Here is a 17,476-nt window from a genome sequence, read left to right on the forward strand (position 1 = left end):
TTATTATGTTATTTTGATAGCTCCCAAAAGTGTGCTCGGTGCTAAACAGGACAAATAATGGGTCAGATCCTGCAAACATTTATGTGAGTGAGTAACTATATTTTCTATATTTTCTTGACTTCAATGGGACAACTCACATGAGGAAAGCTAGGACCTAGTCCTACGTGCAGGGAGTACCTTCACTGGCTTGGGGCTATACTGATGCACTCATGTGTTCACAGAAGCATACTCAGAGCTATACATATATTTTATCTTTATTTATAGCCTGATGGGAGTTGTAGGCCGGTCGGGTGGGAAAGCACTACATTTCCCAGCATGCAGGGGGAGAGGGCGCGTGCGGCCGCGTTAGGCAGTAGCTGCGAGGCTGATATGTAAAAAAACTACGTGTCCCGGCGTGCACCGGGGTTGGGTCTGTGGAAGAGCCGCGCTCTGGGAGCCGGACTACAAGGTCCGGCATGCACCGGGCTGGGGCTTGTCTTTGGGCTAAGGTACTAGGGGAGCGGCTTAGCTACCGTTGCACCTCAGCCCCAGGCTAGGCGGGGGAGATGGCGGGAGAGGCTCCCGGAAGCGGGGAGGGGGTCTCTCCGCTGAAGCAGTGCCTGATCCGGCGGAAGAGCCAGCAAGAGCACCACGGGGTGGCGGCCTCCTGCCTGCGGGAGCTGCGGAGCAAGGGTGAGGGGGAGCGGGGCAGGGATCCTCTGGGGGAGGGGATCTAGGTGATGGGGGAGGGCTCCTGTAGGTGGGGGGAGGGGTAGCCTGTGGGGGGGGGCAGGGAAACAGTAAATGGGGGAGAGTCTGGGAAGACGGCTGGGGCCTGAGTGGGGTGTGCTGGGGGCTCTGGTATGTTTGTTTCAGCCCCTCTCCCCCATCATACTGTGCTGCCTACATTACTCCAGTGAGCCCTTCCTGTTGTGGTGGCCCCTTCTTTTCACAGCTGGGCAACCCCACATTGGCATTGTGGGGAGGAATAGGGCACAGGAAACGGTGTGAGGGAGGTGCCATGTGACTGGGAGGGTGCTGGGGTTAGGTAGAGCAGTGGCTCTCAACCTTTCCAAATTCCTGAACCTCTTTCAGGAGTCTGATTTGTCTGGCGTACCCCCAAGTTTCATCTCACTTAAAAACTACTTGCTTACAAAATCAGACATAAAAATGCAAAAGTGCCACAAAACATTACTGAAAAATTGCTCGCATTCTCATTTTGACCATCTAATTATAAAATAAATAAATTGGAATATAAATATTGTACTTACATTTCTGTGTTTAGTATATAGATCAGTATAAACAAGTCATTGTTTGCACGAAATTTTAATTTGTGCTGACTTCACTCGTGCTTTTTATGCAGCCTGTTGTAAAACTAAGCAAATATCTAGATGAGTTGATGTACCACTGAGGTAGAGATTCCCTTTGTGCACCGTGGGTAGGCTGCTGGGAAACTGTTTTATTTCAGTACTGAAACTGGCACTGTGCCACACTAGCCCATTCTGCTTCCTGTTGGGGGTCTCTCCACAACTGGTGTTGGGCATCAGCACCTTGGCATCATATACTACATATGTGAGGGGCTGCACTTGGGAACTTTTCCTGGGCAGCTATCCGTTCAATGCATGGCTTTAAGATTATGAATTTTAAATACTGTTGAATCCAGACTTTGCCCATGAAATGTGATCCTTGGCATTAATAGCTGCCTGGTTTATGAGTGATGTGTGTGTAGAGCCCCACTGCTGGTTTCTTTAGGTTCTAGGAGGCTGGCAGAGTTAAATCTCCCACATGCCCAGAGGCACTGAGCTATCAGGTCCCACATGCATCACTGTAGATGCTTCTCAGATACAGCTCATGTCATGTTAAAGGTTAAGCTTTGTAATTGCATTAAAGATTTTTAAGCTCCATTAGAGATGAAAATTGTTTGGGCTAAATCTATACTATTCCCTTCAGAGAATACAGGCTGTGTGTACTTGTCTTGTGCTCTTCTTTAAAATGACTATGTGGGTTTGTCTTTCATATGCAAGTATAAATGACTAAGAGCATATTCTGATCTCTTAAGTCTCCTTGCCCCTGTGGGTTCCCCTCAACTGCCAAGGTGCTGATAGACACTACAGTCACTTAAAACTGTTGACAAGCAATAGATGTGTATTGCTGGACAAGCCTTGATACCTAGTGTAGTTGGCAAGGCATTTTTATATATTTGTGTTATCTGGTCTGGCTGGGGGAGCTCCAGCCCAACCTCTCTACACCCACCTGTTTCTCCTTGAGTCTGTATGTCTGACTTTACCACCTTTTATGTCATAGACCAGGAGGATAAAGGATTAAAATTGAGGACCTGTCCTAGTGTCAAGATAGGGAGATTTGGAAAATGTAAAAGTGAAAATGTAGTTTCTAGGCTGCTCGGCCACATTTGGCCTTATAAAGGAGGATTTTTTTGAGCTTGTACCAGGAACAGCATTAAAAATCTGGATTGATGGAGACAAATTAGTAAACATAAACCAGTGAAGAGTTGATGTCCAGGACCTGCATGTGGACAGAGCCCAGTCACTGACCTATCCTAGCGGTAGCCCCAAGGGAAATTTGTGTTTATCATATGTACATAAAGGACAGTGTTTTTGCCTTGCCACACTTCCTTCTGCCTCATGAAAACACTTAATCTTCTGTAGCCTGTGACATTCTGGCCATTGACAAGGCCTGGGAGCCCATCACCTTAGTTCTGGCAGAGGATGGCACCATTGTGGATGATGAAGATTACTTCCTGTGTTTACCGCCCAACACCAAGTTTGTGGCACTGGCCAGGAATGAAAAGTGGACCAGCAGCTGCAGAGGTACAGGGCTGGAGGGGAACTTATTGTGATGGGTTGCCCTCTCCCCCCCCCCCCTTCGGGGTGCCACCTGGGACTGGGGTCCACTGAGCCTGCCTGACCCACCAGCCTGGGCTCCCTTTACATTGTATTGGTGAGGCAAGCCAGCCAAGCCCTCCCTCAGGCTTCAGACTGCACTTTACAAGCACACATACAGGTAGGGACACACCCAGCTGCAGAATTTACAGGCTGCTGTGATCAGCTCTGCATGGGATGACTCAGCTAAGGAATTGCCCAATACTCAAGTGCACCCCATCCCCCAGAGGGTAAACTCAAAATTGTACTGTTTTGTGCTGCACAGAGAACTGTACAGTGTAAGCTCATGAAATTTGCCCCCTCCTTCAGTATGGAGAGGGATATACACAGCTTTCTGCCCCAAGTTATGATTTCACACACTGGTTTTAAACAAAACAAAAGCAAGTTTATTAACTACAAAAGATAGATTTTAAGTGATAGCAAACAGATCAAAGCAAATCACCTAGCAAATAAAGCAAACATGCAATCTAAGCTTAGTATATTAAAGAAACTGGTTATAAGTAGCAAATTCTCACCCTAAATGTTGTTTTAGTCAGATTGCAGAGATTCTTGAAAGCAGGCTGTACTTGCTTGCAGCTTAAAATTCCAGATATTCCTTTCACAGGCCAGAGAACCCTCTAGCCTGGGCTCAGCTCTTCTCCTCTAGTCCAGTCTTTTTGTTCTCAGGTGTTTCCAGCAGTCCTCTTTCTTGGACGGGGAATCAATGAAGAATGACCAAACCCTGATGATGTCACTCCCCTACCTTAAATATTTTTTGCATATGGCGGGAATCCTTTGTCTCCCAGTGTGGTTCCCATCCCAGTCAGTGGAAAAACACTGGTATCATCATTGAGTCCAGTACCAAATGACTTGGTTACGTGTCCCTGCAGCCATAACTCAGAATCCCCAGGAAGACTTCCCAGGAAGGTGGGAGATTAGCATCTTCAAAGACCTGTTGTTTTTCCTAACTGCCCTTCCCAGTGAGCCAGCTACACTGATTGCATTCTGTCTAATGGGTGTTCTCCAGGTATAAACACATTTGTAATAGATGTATAGACAATATTCCTAACTTCAGTTCCCAAAATGATACATGCATACACGTAGCCTAATCGTATTCAGTAAATCATAACCTTTCCAATGATATCTCACATGATATCTTGTACAAAATACATCATAATTATGCCATACTCATATCATCATAATATTACTATGAAGAATATGGGGCGTAATGCCACACTTATGTCTTAACTTTCCAGACACCAAGACCTCCACTGAAGATGGACTGATGACTCTGCTGGAGGCCTAGTTTAAGTTACCACCTCTGCACTCCCTCTCCTCAGGCTTGAGAGGAACAAGTATTACGGACATGGTGATATTGGTCCTTCACCCTCCTATTCACTTACAGAAACTCACTTGTGCTGAAAACTGAGGAAAGGGCAGGTGATGATGATAATTAAGGGGTGGGGAGAATAGCAGCCAAGATTAAGAGGAGGTCTGAGGGACTATTCTTTCTTCACAGGAATTCTTGACATAGACACCATGAAAAGAGAATTTTAAAAAATACTTTAAATGTTAAACACCCCATTCTCCCTCTAATCAGTCACACAGACAGGTCAGTGCAAGAGGCTGAGTCCAAAAGGCTAATGATTATTTCCTGGAAGCAACATTTTGAATACACTCTAATTCTAGTGTAGATTTCATAGCTGTGATTCCAACTCTGAGATAAGAAAACCCCAATAGCTCAAAGCTTAGAAGCTTTTTAATTTACCACATCTATCTCCTGTTCAGGAGCTTTGTCCATACAGCCCCTCAGTAAGGGCTGTTTAGATTTTGTTGTTGTGATCTTTGCAACCATGAGTTTTTCCACTCTTATGACTGTGATCATTTTTCATGTGTCAGATGGGGGCACAGCCTGGCTCTCAAGGGAGTCCATAGATGAAGTGGATAGTGGTGAAGAGAAGTGGAAGCATCTGGCAAGACAGCTGAAGGATGACCTGTCCAGCATCATTTTGATGTCTGAGGAAGACCTCCAGGTATAGTGAGAACCCATATATCACACTTCTCTCCTTTTTTCAGTTTCCTCACTAGAGGGGAGAAGGTGAAATCTTAGGAAAGGAAAATGCATCAGTTGGGCCAAATTCAAATACTGTTGACTTGGCTCTGGTGCAGGAATGAAGTTCTGCTCTTAGGGAAATATTCTCCCAATGGAATGAATAGGCTTTTAAAAATGACACTGTGTAAATCATTCTTTTACACACACAACATACTGTCTGTTCTCCATTTCGTCGCTCACTTGATCCAGCATCCCTCCTCTCCACGCTGACTCTCATCTTTTCTATCTTCTCTCCCATATTGATGCTGTATCCCTACTTTTTCTGGTTCTCAGACATAGACTGATTCATCTTTCATCCCACATGTTTTCTCATTCCTCACTAAGCTCTTAGTTCCTTCCTATAGGGTTTGCATCCTGGCCTCCAACTACACCTGTCCTTTTTGTTTGTCTTGCACTTTGGTCTTTGGAGGGGTTTAGAAGACTTGAGTATTGGTTCCAAGAAAATGATCAGCTGCATGCCAGAACTCTTCCTGCCCCTTAACATCTGCACATAACAGGATTTGGTCTTAATGATTGTCACTTGTAGTATGCGTTCAGCAGTCTGGTTCAAAAGTTACTTTCCAAAAGCCAGTCCCTGTTGGTGTTGGCATGTCTCATTCAAACTGATCAGTAGGGTTTTCACTGTAGAATTTTGTTAGAATTTCTCTGTGTTGTTCCAAAAGTAGGCGATAATTTCACACCTTTCTGAGGGCCCTTTGACTGCAGGTAAAGAACTTTGGCTTGTGGGAGTGCTAGTTAAAACCACTTATAACCTGGCTGACTTGACTTGGAAATGCTTAATAAAACTTTCTGTATCCTTGCAAGATTGAGATTTTGTTTCTCCGTACATGTGACTTGGGAGGTATGCCATCTTTACAGCTCTGTTGTAGTCAGTCCGATAGAACAATCAAAATGAGGCTTTCCTAAATCATTCCATGTAGCAGGACTCCACTGTTTCGTTTAGGTTCTCATTGATGTACCATGTTCAGACTTGGCCCATGAGCTTTCCCAAAATCAACCAAAAACCCAGATGTTACAGGACACCCTGCAGCAGGCGCTGGACAGACGAGAGGAAGAACGCCAATCCAAACAGCTCCTGGAACTCTACATGAAGGCCTTGAAGAATGAAGGCAGCATTTTAATCAAGGCATCAGGTAAGGTGCATGAGCAACTTTCCAGAGACATCTGAAAGGGATGAAAGGGGAGGGGAAATGAGAAAGCTCTATGAGCCATTGCTGCTGTGAAGGAGCTTGTGGTGATGCTGCAGTAGTTGGTGCAAACCGCATTCCCAGCCCTCCACTTGTGTTCATGCTGCTGGGTAATGTTAAACACTGTCTCCCTGCTACTTTTCAGAACCTGACGCTGCACCCAGGGAGGAGATGAATGTAGTCGACACTGATAGCAGCAATGCAGGTGCCTCCACCAAAAGATCGCTCAGTAGCGAGATCCTTGCTGCACTGAAAGAGAAACGTGCCCCAGAACTCAGCTTAGACAGTCAGGATCTAGAGGTTGGTAACTTTGGTCTTCACCCTGTTCTAGACAGGCTGACTGGCATCGCCCTGTGGAGAGACGGGATGTGGGGAAAACTGCCCTTTCACCTCTGGAGACCCAACTGTTACTCTAGTTTAAGGCACAAAGATAATGATATTTAGTCTTATTTCTCTCCACTTTATTAAACCCCATTACATCATGGTTATCTTTTGTTCAAAATCACAGCATTGTGGAACCTTGCCACAGCATATGCTTCCTCCATGCCTGGAGCTTCCCTGTGGTATCACCTTGTCTTTTTCCCAAGCAGTACAATTACTCAAATACCCTTCTCCCCTGAAAGAAACCCATCATGGGAACTTGTTGTGAGCTTTGTCAACTATTCATAGGAAATGGCCACCCAGAGGTCAAACTAAGACTGTTTTACGAGCTAGCTCTTTGAATGCAAATCTGCATTTAGCAGTATCTTTTTTTTTTTTATTATTATTATTTATTACCAGGCCAGCATAAAGGTCCCAGTAAAACAGAAAAACAATGTAAATAAACCCCTATCTTGGAAAGGTGAAGATTTCTACAATTGCCTCTCATCCTGAAGTTTTCATCTTGATTGCAAGGACCAGTGACTTCCTTGTTTGCTTCTTTCTACTGTAGACTAAGGGAATGAAAATGTATTGATTTTGTTTGGCTGGAGTTAAGTCATTCAGGCACCTGCTGGACCTTTCCAGCTCCTAACTTCCAGATGCCAAGTAGAATTAAAAACAAATTAGGCTTGAAAGGTAGAAACTTTAAGTGAGAGAATTGTGAAGCTCAAGGATAAATGTGTTAGACCCCAGTGAGTTTTTGGTCTTAATTAAATATACCAAATCATTTGCTAGTGTTTCAGCAGTTCTCTCATGGATCCACCTATTTTTACTGGGAGGGGGAAGAGGGTTCAGTTCAGGAGGAGTGTACCACTAGAGGAAATTCTGGCTGTTGTAAAAGACAAGGTGTGGGGTACTGAGGATTAGCGTGTCCAACTTTTTCTTTCACAGCTGGTTTTCAAGGAAGACACAGAAGCCTTGGCTCTGGCACTGAGCTGGGATAAGCAGAAGACTGAAGCTCTCCAGCAGGCCTGTGATCAGGAGCTCTCCAGGCGCCTACAGCAAGTGCAGGCTCTACACTCCCTGAGGAGTATATCAAAGGGCAAGAAAAAGCTGCCCTGGGGAGACTGGTTGAGTTCAAAACGCAAGAAGTAAGAGACTTTAAATGTCAAGGAAACATGGGTCTCTTGTGTATTAGAGCCAACACAAGCAAACGGCGTGTTAAATTCCCCAAGTACCAGTTTGCTGGTCATACTATGCTGTGCCTCTAGACAACTAAAAACTGGGCTTGTCTCTGCCTCTGTGTTGTTAACAGACAGGTTTAATCCCTCTAGTGAGAGTCTAGGATTTCATGTAACCAAAGGCTTTATTTTTTTTCCAGAGTAGTGGTTCTTGTCAAATAACTTCCGTAAACACAACTAGTGTCCTGCTAAATGCTACATTAGAGAGAGATATTTTGAATGCAGGACTGGGAGCCAGGTGCTCTTCAGTTCTAATCCTGACTAACCCTCTCTGTGGCCTCAGGCATCTTACTTGTCTCCCCCCACCCCCACCCCTTATCTTTCAGATGTGGGGAGTTACTTACTCAGAGGGGTATTGTGAGGCTAAGCCTTGGTGTACACTTAAGTTTTACTAGCATACCTATGTCAGGTAGGAGGGTGGAGGGGGGGAAATCACACCCCTAACCAACGTAGTTGTACAATCAAAGGGCCTACTGTAGGTGTATTTCTACTAGCAAAAGAATTCTTTTAGAGGTATAGCTGACTCCATTCAGGTAACTGGTTTAAGCAAGAGAACTTTTGCTAGCATAAGCTGCATCTCCACTTGGGTATTTGTGGGTTTCCTCTACCCATATACTGGCAAACCCTTTCAAGTATAGACAAGGCCCAAGTTAGAGGGCACTTTGAAGACTGCTGTGTGAGCATGAAGGTTTCCACACCAAATTCTGAGGCTGCACAGGAAAGTGCAGACTAAGCACATTCTCTTCAGATTAATTTCTAAACAGAATGCAATAGTGAGAGATGAAGTGTTCTCAGTGCCTGTTCCTGCTGAGGTTTATTAGTTTGGTGTAGTCATACTGCCAGTGTGCAGAGTTTTTCCAGCTACCACTTTATGTGGCATTGACTCAGAACCAGTCTGGGATCCAGGGACTTCAGATTCAAATCCTGGTTCTGATAATCTCGTGCTATGTGACTGACCAAATCATATTTTAACCTTTGTGCCATTATTTCCACATGCTACTACCTCCCCCTGTGGGAGGAGAGTGAGAACTGATATTTGTAAAGCATGCTGAAAATTAAAATGCTTGGTTTTTAAGGGGCTTCAGGGAGCAAACTTCATATTTGGGCCTGTCTATATTCCTATCTTTTATACAACATCATGACACTGTTTTTATTGACTGGCCTATTTTTTTTAAATCATTTGAAACACTTTTTTAATGGAGAATTTTAATATTAAAAGCTTATTATACTATTAGGCTGTTTGTGATGCTCGCACATGCTGCCTGGCTTGTTGTATATCTCCAAGAACATGACAGTCTAATTATTGGAAGCACCCTGATATCACCCAAGCACCAAGGGGGCTTGTTGTCTCAGATTTTTTTTTTTAAATTGTAGCGTTTGTGGCAATTAGTCTTCCCAAAGGTGCCATTTGGCTTTGACCCACATTAACGTTGGTAACAATGCATTAGCACATACATTCTCTGTTCTATTGATAGTTCTGTCCTAGGAGAGCAAAAGATAAAAATGCTGAAGCATTTAAAAAAGAGGCAGTGAATGTTTAATATACACAATTATACAGTATTTCCAACACTGCAAAACCCATTAATTTAACATTAGGTTAAGCAGTGGAGTAGATAAGTCACTTAATGTATAGCAAAGCTGAATATTCAGATATGCCCCTTGTGTACAGATGTTGCAATCTAGCTTTTAATGAATGTGCTATAACTACAATGTTTACTATAGTGATAATGAACATAATAATGAAACAGTTCTAGTGCCTCTGATGTAACTTGAGCAAAAATCTGCTCTCTTATAGGAAAACTAAGTTTAACTTTTATTTCCTACAAAACTATGCTGAATCTTAATTAGGACTAGATCTGAGTTAAGGGTGTCACTTACATCTTTCTAATTGAAAGGTATTACCTAGACTTAAACATGGGATCCGATTGCCAAGTATCTACTGAAGTGCTGTCTTATCTCTATGAAATAAAGCTCACTCTTGGCCTGAACTGCCCTTTTCTTTTACAATGGAACAATATGTGTCCCTGAGTTGGACAGGGAAAACAATTGTTTATCACAGTACTTATCTACCTTCTCACACTGTAAGCAATTTTCCTGCCACAGTAGATGGAGTTTTTTCCTGTTGTAGGCTGCCATAATAGCTGTACTGAATGTTCATTCAGGATAGAACATATGCATCTGATATACTACTCAGGCAAAGCCATGCCTTATTCAACTGTGTAAAAATAATTTACTCTTCAGTACAAATTCAGCAATGAACTAGACCAGCCAGCACCATGCTTTTTCAGTTTACTGATTCTCCTACTGGGCAAAGAACAGTTGAAGGCTTGCTGCTTTTTCATTCTAAAGCCTTATTTTCTGAGGGGTACAATTCACGCAAAGCTGAAACTTAGCAAGCAAAAGTTCAACCCAGTTTGAAAATCCTGTTGGCCCCCATTTATATAAGAGAAACAAAAGTTGCTCTTTATAGTTATCTTTCATATTATAAATTTAATGCATGCCATTTTAAGTATGAAATGTGCTATCCTCTATCTGTTAGGAGTGCGCTGTCTAACTCACTTGCAGATTGCACTAGGTCCTTTTAGCTATTAAGTAACGGAGGCCACACTGCTCTATTTTTAGTAGGGCTGCAGTATTGAGTTCTATCTAGTTTTTCCCCACTCTAGATTTAAAAAAAAAGACGATAGAGGTCTTGAATTGCTTTCCACCCTATATACTGTTTTATGCTGTGCTATGGGCAGGGCTCCTTAAATCTATAAAGCTCTATGTAAAATTATGGTTCCATATAAACACATCTGATTTCTCAGAACTTAACTTATTGACTATAGACCCACCACAGCATGACTTCCAGAGTACTCTAAAAAAACAGTTATGGCTGCGTCCTACAAACAAGGTAACAATTAGACTCACACTTAATCTAAGACAAAACACTTCACCTGATACAGACACAAAATAACTGCAGCTTATTCAGATTTTCCAGATGTTTTGGACCTATTTTTCTTATTCATCTAGCATTTAAAACACTCCCAGATGTTTGCCCTGCTTAAGTTTGAAATTCAAGTTTGGTTGATAAAGGTAATTAGTATTGCTGTAATATATTTAGACTGCTGTAAGGCATTTGAAGAGGCATTGCCCAACATTTTGATTTAAAAAAACCTAGAATGTTAGAAAATTAATATGGTAAACATTATTGGTAGATAGGTCTCAAAAATGTAATTGTAAACAGGGAATCATAGAAGTGGGGTCCCACAGGGCTTCATTTTTGGCCCTATGCTATTTAATATTTTTATCAGTAACCTGGGGGAAAAAAAATCATGACTGAGAAAGTTTGTAGATGACCCAAAAACTGGGTGAGTGGTAAATAACAAAGAGGACAGGTCACTGATTTAGAGTGAGCTGGATCTCTTGGTAAACTGGGTACAAGCAAACAATATGCACTGTAATATGGCTTAACTGTATGTCTAGGAACAAACAATGTACACCATACTTACATGATGCAGGACTCTATCCTGGGAACCAGTGACAGAAAAAGATTTGGGGATTGTAGTGGATAATCAGATGAATATGAGCTCCCAATGTGATGCTGTGACCACAAGAGCTAAAGTGATAACTGGGCTACATAAACAGGGGAATCAAGTAGGAGTAGAGGTTATTTCACTGCTGTATTTAGCACTGATGTGACTGCTGCTGGAATACTGCCCCAATTCTGGTGCCCATAATTCAAGAAAGATGTTAATATATTGAAGAGGGTTCAGAGAAGAGCCATGAGAATGATGAAAGGATTAGAAAACATCTTATAGTGATGGACTCAAGGAGCTCAATTATTTAGTTTAAAGAAGATTAAGGGGTGATTTACAGGTCTGTCGCATCTTAACACGCATTTAACATGTGCGATTTCAACTTTACGCAGTCGGCAAAAACAAAAGAGAAAAATAACAATTTTAATACTATACCTGTAGTGCGGGCGATTTCGCCTGCCATTGAACTCAATGGAATTTTGCTATACGTGGTTTTCGCTTTACGCGCTAACCACGGAACGGAAACCCCGTGTAAGATGAGACAGACCTGTAATTACAGTCTATAAGAATCTACATGGGGAACAAATATTAGCTCTGCATTCTAGCAGAGAAATGTATAAAATGATCCAATGGGTGGAAGTTGAAGCTAGACAAATTCAGACTAGAAACAAGGTGTAAATTTTTTAAATTGAGTACTTGATCATTGGAACAATTTACCAAGTGGTGGATTCTCCATCATTGACCATTTTTAAATCAAGATTGGATGTTTTTAACTGAAAGATACGCTGTAGGAATTATTTGGGAAAATTCTATGGCCTGGGTTATACAGGAGGTCAAACTAGGTGATCACAATAGTCCCATCGTGCCTTGGAATCTATTAAGCTTACTTTTAATTTATACTAAACAGTAATGCATCTCTCATGTATAGGTTAATGTTGACACAAAAAGCAAACTACTGGTAGTTGTAACAGCATTAAAGAAAGATACAGGTGCAGATGATAGGAAAAAAAAAAAAAAAAACAACACAAACTAGGTCTTCCAAAAAAAAACTTTAAGAGAAATGAAAAGTCTTTCCCAGAGCAAGCTCTACAGTGATGTAGTATAAAGTAGGAGGTTGTACCAGATAATGGTATGAAAACCTAAGGAACAAAAATAAAAAAATAGCATGATCCTTGCAGCTCCACTATAGATAATGCCATTGTAACTATTTATTAAACCTGCTCCTGCAGTCCCTCCTCCCCTTAGAGGATTTTGGGAAAATGAGAACTGCAGGATCAGACCAAACGTTGTTGGGCAGTTGACATTCAGCCTTTTATCTGAACTGTAGCGCAAATAGTAACAACTTAGTACTTTTCAAGAAGCTCAGTCTTTATGTTTGCGCTCCATTTCAATCATAGAATTATTTTTGTCTACACAGTTTTATTCAATTTTTATTAGAGTATGAGGATGGGGAGAGAGAGTCTAATCACACTTATTACAAAGAGACAGTATTTGTTCACAGAAAAGCAGTCACTGCTAATATTCATCCTGATTGAGGCAGCTGTTGCTAAAGCCACTCTAAAATAGATCTTCAGGAAGCTATTTTGTTAGCAGGAGGAGAAAGTCTTCCAGAAGAAGTTCCTGCAGGGGGACTTTTCCCATGCTCGAGGTTGATGAAAGGCAGACCTCTCTTGCCGGTTGGCCAGCTCTACCACCTCCTCCATCAGGGATGCATCCTCCATCTGGGATATCCAGTCAGCCAGTGCAGAGAGGAAAGTGAGCAAGGTCCTTCTCTTTACATCTGTCAGTTCCTGCCAGTACTTGTAAAAAAAGAAAGAATTATTTATCTTAGGGGGAGAAACCCTTCCTCCAAGTGAGCGAGGGCAGCCTAAAGTGTGGCTGAAAGGGACATCCTGTCACAGAGAAGGTCACATAGCATCTATGTCTGTACTCCCAACAACAGTTGCCCACTGTTTCTATGAATGTATTTCAGCAACACTGGGGCAAGCTAGCAGCGGGTAAAATCATGATTTCCCAATTACCGGTACTTTTTTTGCATGCTCTGAGTCCAGCAGTGAGACATTAGGGGGATACTTAATGTTCATAAAACATTGAATTCCTCATTTGAAAAGAGCGGTTGCTGGTCACAATATTATCTTTAAGTTAACACAATCATTCAGTTTTCATATGGAGGGGTAGAGCTGTTCCCAGGGCCATGATGATAGCTTAGGCATCTTAAAGGAACACCATCAACTGGAAATCTAGTCAGGTATTAAGAACTAAAAGATACTGCACCTGCCAATTTCTTTGGTCATAAAATCATCTTACTTTTTGTTTTAAAATTATTTTCTTTTCCCTATTGCACAAGACCCAGGCAAACAAGCTGCTTATATAAAAGAAATGGAAACTGCATACATAGTAAAAACTGACTTTTTCCCCTCTTAAGATTTCAATTAACAGTAGTCTTAATGTTACTTGCCACAGCAGGTATAAAAGACAGAAGCATTACTTTTAATCTGTGTCCTTTTAAAATTCTGTTACTGTCTTCAACATCCTTTAAAAGTCCCACCAAAAAAATGTCAAGAGCTATCAGCTAATAAACTACCAAACTACAATGCTGTAGCTCATTCTATAATTTCAATGAAAAATCCTTTTTTAATGGTCAAGTTTATGTACTGGTTCTTGGATCTTTTTCAAAAGAGTACAGTAAATCAAACACTTAAAGCTGAAAACTCTTTAAATGGCTAATTTAATGACATTTTTTAGAAACCAGTAAAAGCATTCAATTATCTTTATAAATTAAGGCACTTTTTTAGTGTAGACACATATAGGCAGCTAAGTGACTAGGCCATTATGTTATTGAAGTATTCAGTTCAGAGCCGAGTTCCCTGTCTGGGGCTGACAAATCTCTTACGGCAAGATAGGATCATTTATAATGAAAAATGCTAACGCACTTCAACAAACTGCAGCTCCATTGAGTTGCGACCATTTCTGGGGTGGAGGAAACAGCAGCCAACTGACATAATGATTGTATGTGTATGCTAGGGAGGGGAAAGGGGGAATTTTTGGTCAGGGACAACTGGTCAAGCCATTATGCCTATTGAATTTCCCTAGGACTTTAATGTCAGGGGAGCACAGACAGGACCCCAATGTTGAAGGTCTCATCTAAATGATGTACAAACAAAATGGTACAAACAAGGCAGTTATTGTACTACCAAAAGTTTATGCTTTTAAAGGCAGGTCAGCCTCTGAGGAAGTACCAAATCCCCACTAAAGTAAGGAGTGGGATAAACAAGAGGAGGAAATAGAGGGCACAGAGCAGAAAAACGGGGAACTGCAACAAACTAATGCCTTAGCTTCTCCGGTTATTAGATCCTGGCAATTTGAGTACCCTGTGGCCCCAGATGATGAACTGTTGTTCACCTGGGTACAGTAAAAAGAAGAGCGAATAACAAGCATTATAGACATAATGGTTTTGTATCCATTCTCAGCTTACCTTGCTGTCTTTCAATATGTGTCTTTCCTGTACTGGACGTGCAGCAGCCCCCATCATCCAGGAGACAGAAGTCAGCAGAAGAAACAGGCAGAGTGGTGGATGCATGTGGAATACTGCCTGATAGAGCTCTGCAACAAGCTACTTCCCTGCCTTGCAAGTTATCTTTTTTTCCTTTGGGCAGGAGCAAAACTTCCAGCTCAATTATTTTTATATTTCAGCAGCCCCCCCTTTTCACACGAAAAAACAAAGAGCAATTAACTTCCCAATAATACATTGTTTGGATTTAACCCTTAATTAGAGCTTCTGGATTGCGCTGCTATTAAGTATGAATTCGCTGTTAATTTAAGCTGCATATGCATTCTGTTTGCTAAAAAAAAAAAAAAACCCATAATTTCCTCACCATTATTCCTATAATGACCAGGCAGGCTTGAGTACAAAATAGGGTGATTTAGCTGCAAATGATTCATGATTGTGGATTTTGTGCATGGGTTTGGTGATGGGAGGAGAGGCTGCAGAGAGTCAATTTAAAAGCAGAAGCATTGCGCCTTATGCTATCCTGAATGATCAACGTTTAAGCTCGAACATGGCCAAGAATCCTCCACTGCAGCAACCCACTGAAGTCATGGGTTTCAAAAATTTAATCAATGCATCTGATCAAACTACATCCTGGAAGTTTTTTCTTCCTTCTGGTCACCTAGTCAGAAAGAAGCTGCCCTGGCTGAATATCCTCATGGAGTGACATGTCCTGAGTTGCCCACCTAGCCTCAATGGTGGTTTGTCTTCCTAGGACCATGGCTGCAGACTCAACCCTCTTCAAAGGGACCAGAAACCTTGGGAATGGATACAGCGCTGCTGGAGGGTCTATCAGAGAAGCCTTGCTTTGTTTAAAACGAGTTTGAGATCACTTACAATTAATATAAACAACTGAGCTGTTTTTGATCTTAGTGTTGTGAAGTGTAGCTATATCACTTTCAAAGGCTTCCACATTCCCTTCACAGAAGTGAGCAGTAGCATCACGACAGTCCTTTGAAGAAGATGTTAACAGCCAGCTGGAATGAAATCTTTAAAATGCTAGGGATCCACAGAGAGCATCTAAAGGGGGAAGGATGCAGTTTGGATCCGCCTGAAGTTCTCTGGGTGAGCATACGAGCCTCTAAGATTCAATTTCTTTCCTGCACCGCACCCCAACCCAACACAGCAATAGTTGGAACCTTTGACAGACTGAGTATAATTTGGATCAAGGAGTCCTAGCAGTAATTTGGAGCTAGAAGACAGAGCTGAAGGCATACTGGTCTTTTGGTTTGTGAATGTATCCAACATATTTAAATTTTATACTTAATAGTTTGCATTTTAAAGAGATTTACCAATATTAACTAAATAGCTGCCACCAGTCATAAGGTGTATAGGCTCTGTCCAGCAGCTGGCAAGGAAAGGGTTAACCTTCTGCCTCGAGGAAGGCATGAATCGGCCCAGAGCGCAGGAGTTTCCAGGGAGGGCAGCTGTGTAGAATGAATTATTTCTCCCTCCCAGGCCATTATAAGAGGCGTATACTCTGGGGACGCAGGACCTCTAGAGCTTTGCCTACGGTAGAGAAAATTTCTGTGCTATGCCTGGAACCCCCGCAACATGCTTAATGTCCACCTAGTGCTCCAAATGGTTTACATGCCTACTAAATATAGCTGGATTAATTAGGCTTGCTTTCAGCAGAACTAAATACCAGTGTAGTCTGCACAATATAAGTGCTAGTGTGGATAGCACTAAAATAGTACCCATAATCTTCTGCCTACTGTCACAGGGCACTACAGCCTTTTCAGAATCTGTTGTTTCTGCGGGCCTCGCCAGGAACTGCGGGAGATGTACCCAGAGAACATTGACACCGTTTAGAAGAGTGCTAATGTGGAATAGTTCAGAACACTAATCAACATGGGTCTATTCTCCTCCCCCCACCCCTTTGTTCAATTAGGAACAGTTAATTCTTTAATTTAGATGGGAGAGTAATATTAGGGAAGGAAATAATAGTCATTCCTGGCTCTTAAATTCTGTGCTCATTCCTATAATGATGGATGATTATCCCCTTTCTAGAGATGGTAAAACTAAAGCTGAGAAAGGTTGCACAGAATCACATGGCAAGACAATATCAAAACTGGGAAGAGATTTTAGAAATCCAGATTCTGAAGCCTCTTCTCTAATCATTAGTCTTTGCTATGCTACTTTTGGATCATAATTCTAAAAATATTATCCTATCTCTGCAGTCTTGCCAACTCTGAGCATTCAAAAATCATGAGTCATGTTTATTTCAAAAAAAAGATTTGGGGTTCTTTATATTTGCCTTCTAGTTTCTGAGTCTTTAGGGTACATGTGGTCATATTTTCAAGCTTTTTTCCACCACCATGGGGGCTTTTTTTTTTTCTAATTAAAACAGATTCTTATGAGATTACATGACTCCAGGAGCTCAGGCTTTATGAAAAACACCAAATATCACAGGTGTTGGCAACACTGTCTCAGTTGCCATAATGCTAAGAAGCAGTTATAGAGAACTCCATGCTGAGTGCCATCTGAAATAGTAGTTTAAAGAGACTCACTCCTCATGGAGTCAGGTGCACCCAAAACTTCAACAGCTGAAGTCTTTCACAGCTTATATAGAAACAAATTCACACAGCACCAGAAGTTCTGTGGAGTAGACAGTATCAAATGGCAGATCAGCCTCAACATTAGACACTTCTA

The 17,476-nt window shown here is 41.9% G+C and overlaps 2 protein-coding genes across 2 annotated transcripts; one reads left to right on the forward strand and one right to left on the reverse strand.

Moving 5' to 3' along the window:
* Nucleotides 1-453: 453 nt before the first annotated feature.
* Nucleotides 454-9,747, forward strand: DFFA (DNA fragmentation factor subunit alpha). Its single transcript, XM_054008929.1, has 6 exons — nt 454-672; nt 2,646-2,807; nt 4,758-4,891; nt 5,915-6,104; nt 6,304-6,458; nt 7,470-9,747. The coding sequence occupies exons 1-6, from the start codon at nt 546-548 to the stop codon at nt 7,671-7,673; spliced, it is 972 nt and encodes a 323-aa protein (XP_053864904.1). The 5' UTR covers nt 454-545; the 3' UTR covers nt 7,674-9,747.
* A 2,938-nt stretch (nt 9,748-12,685) lies between these two features.
* On the reverse strand, nt 12,686-15,012 carry CORT (cortistatin). The gene is made up of 2 exons (XM_054008931.1): nt 14,753-15,012; nt 12,686-13,076 (listed from the first exon to the last, which is right to left on the reverse strand). Exons 1-2 carry the CDS (start codon nt 14,855-14,857, stop codon nt 12,864-12,866), a joined length of 318 nt encoding a protein of 105 aa, XP_053864906.1. The 5' UTR covers nt 14,858-15,012; the 3' UTR covers nt 12,686-12,863.
* Nucleotides 15,013-17,476: the final 2,464 nt, after the last annotated feature.

Source organism: Malaclemys terrapin, chromosome 19 (assembly GCF_027887155.1).
Source record: "Malaclemys terrapin pileata isolate rMalTer1 chromosome 19, rMalTer1.hap1, whole genome shotgun sequence".
Lineage (NCBI taxonomy): Eukaryota > Metazoa > Chordata > Testudines > Emydidae > Malaclemys > Malaclemys terrapin.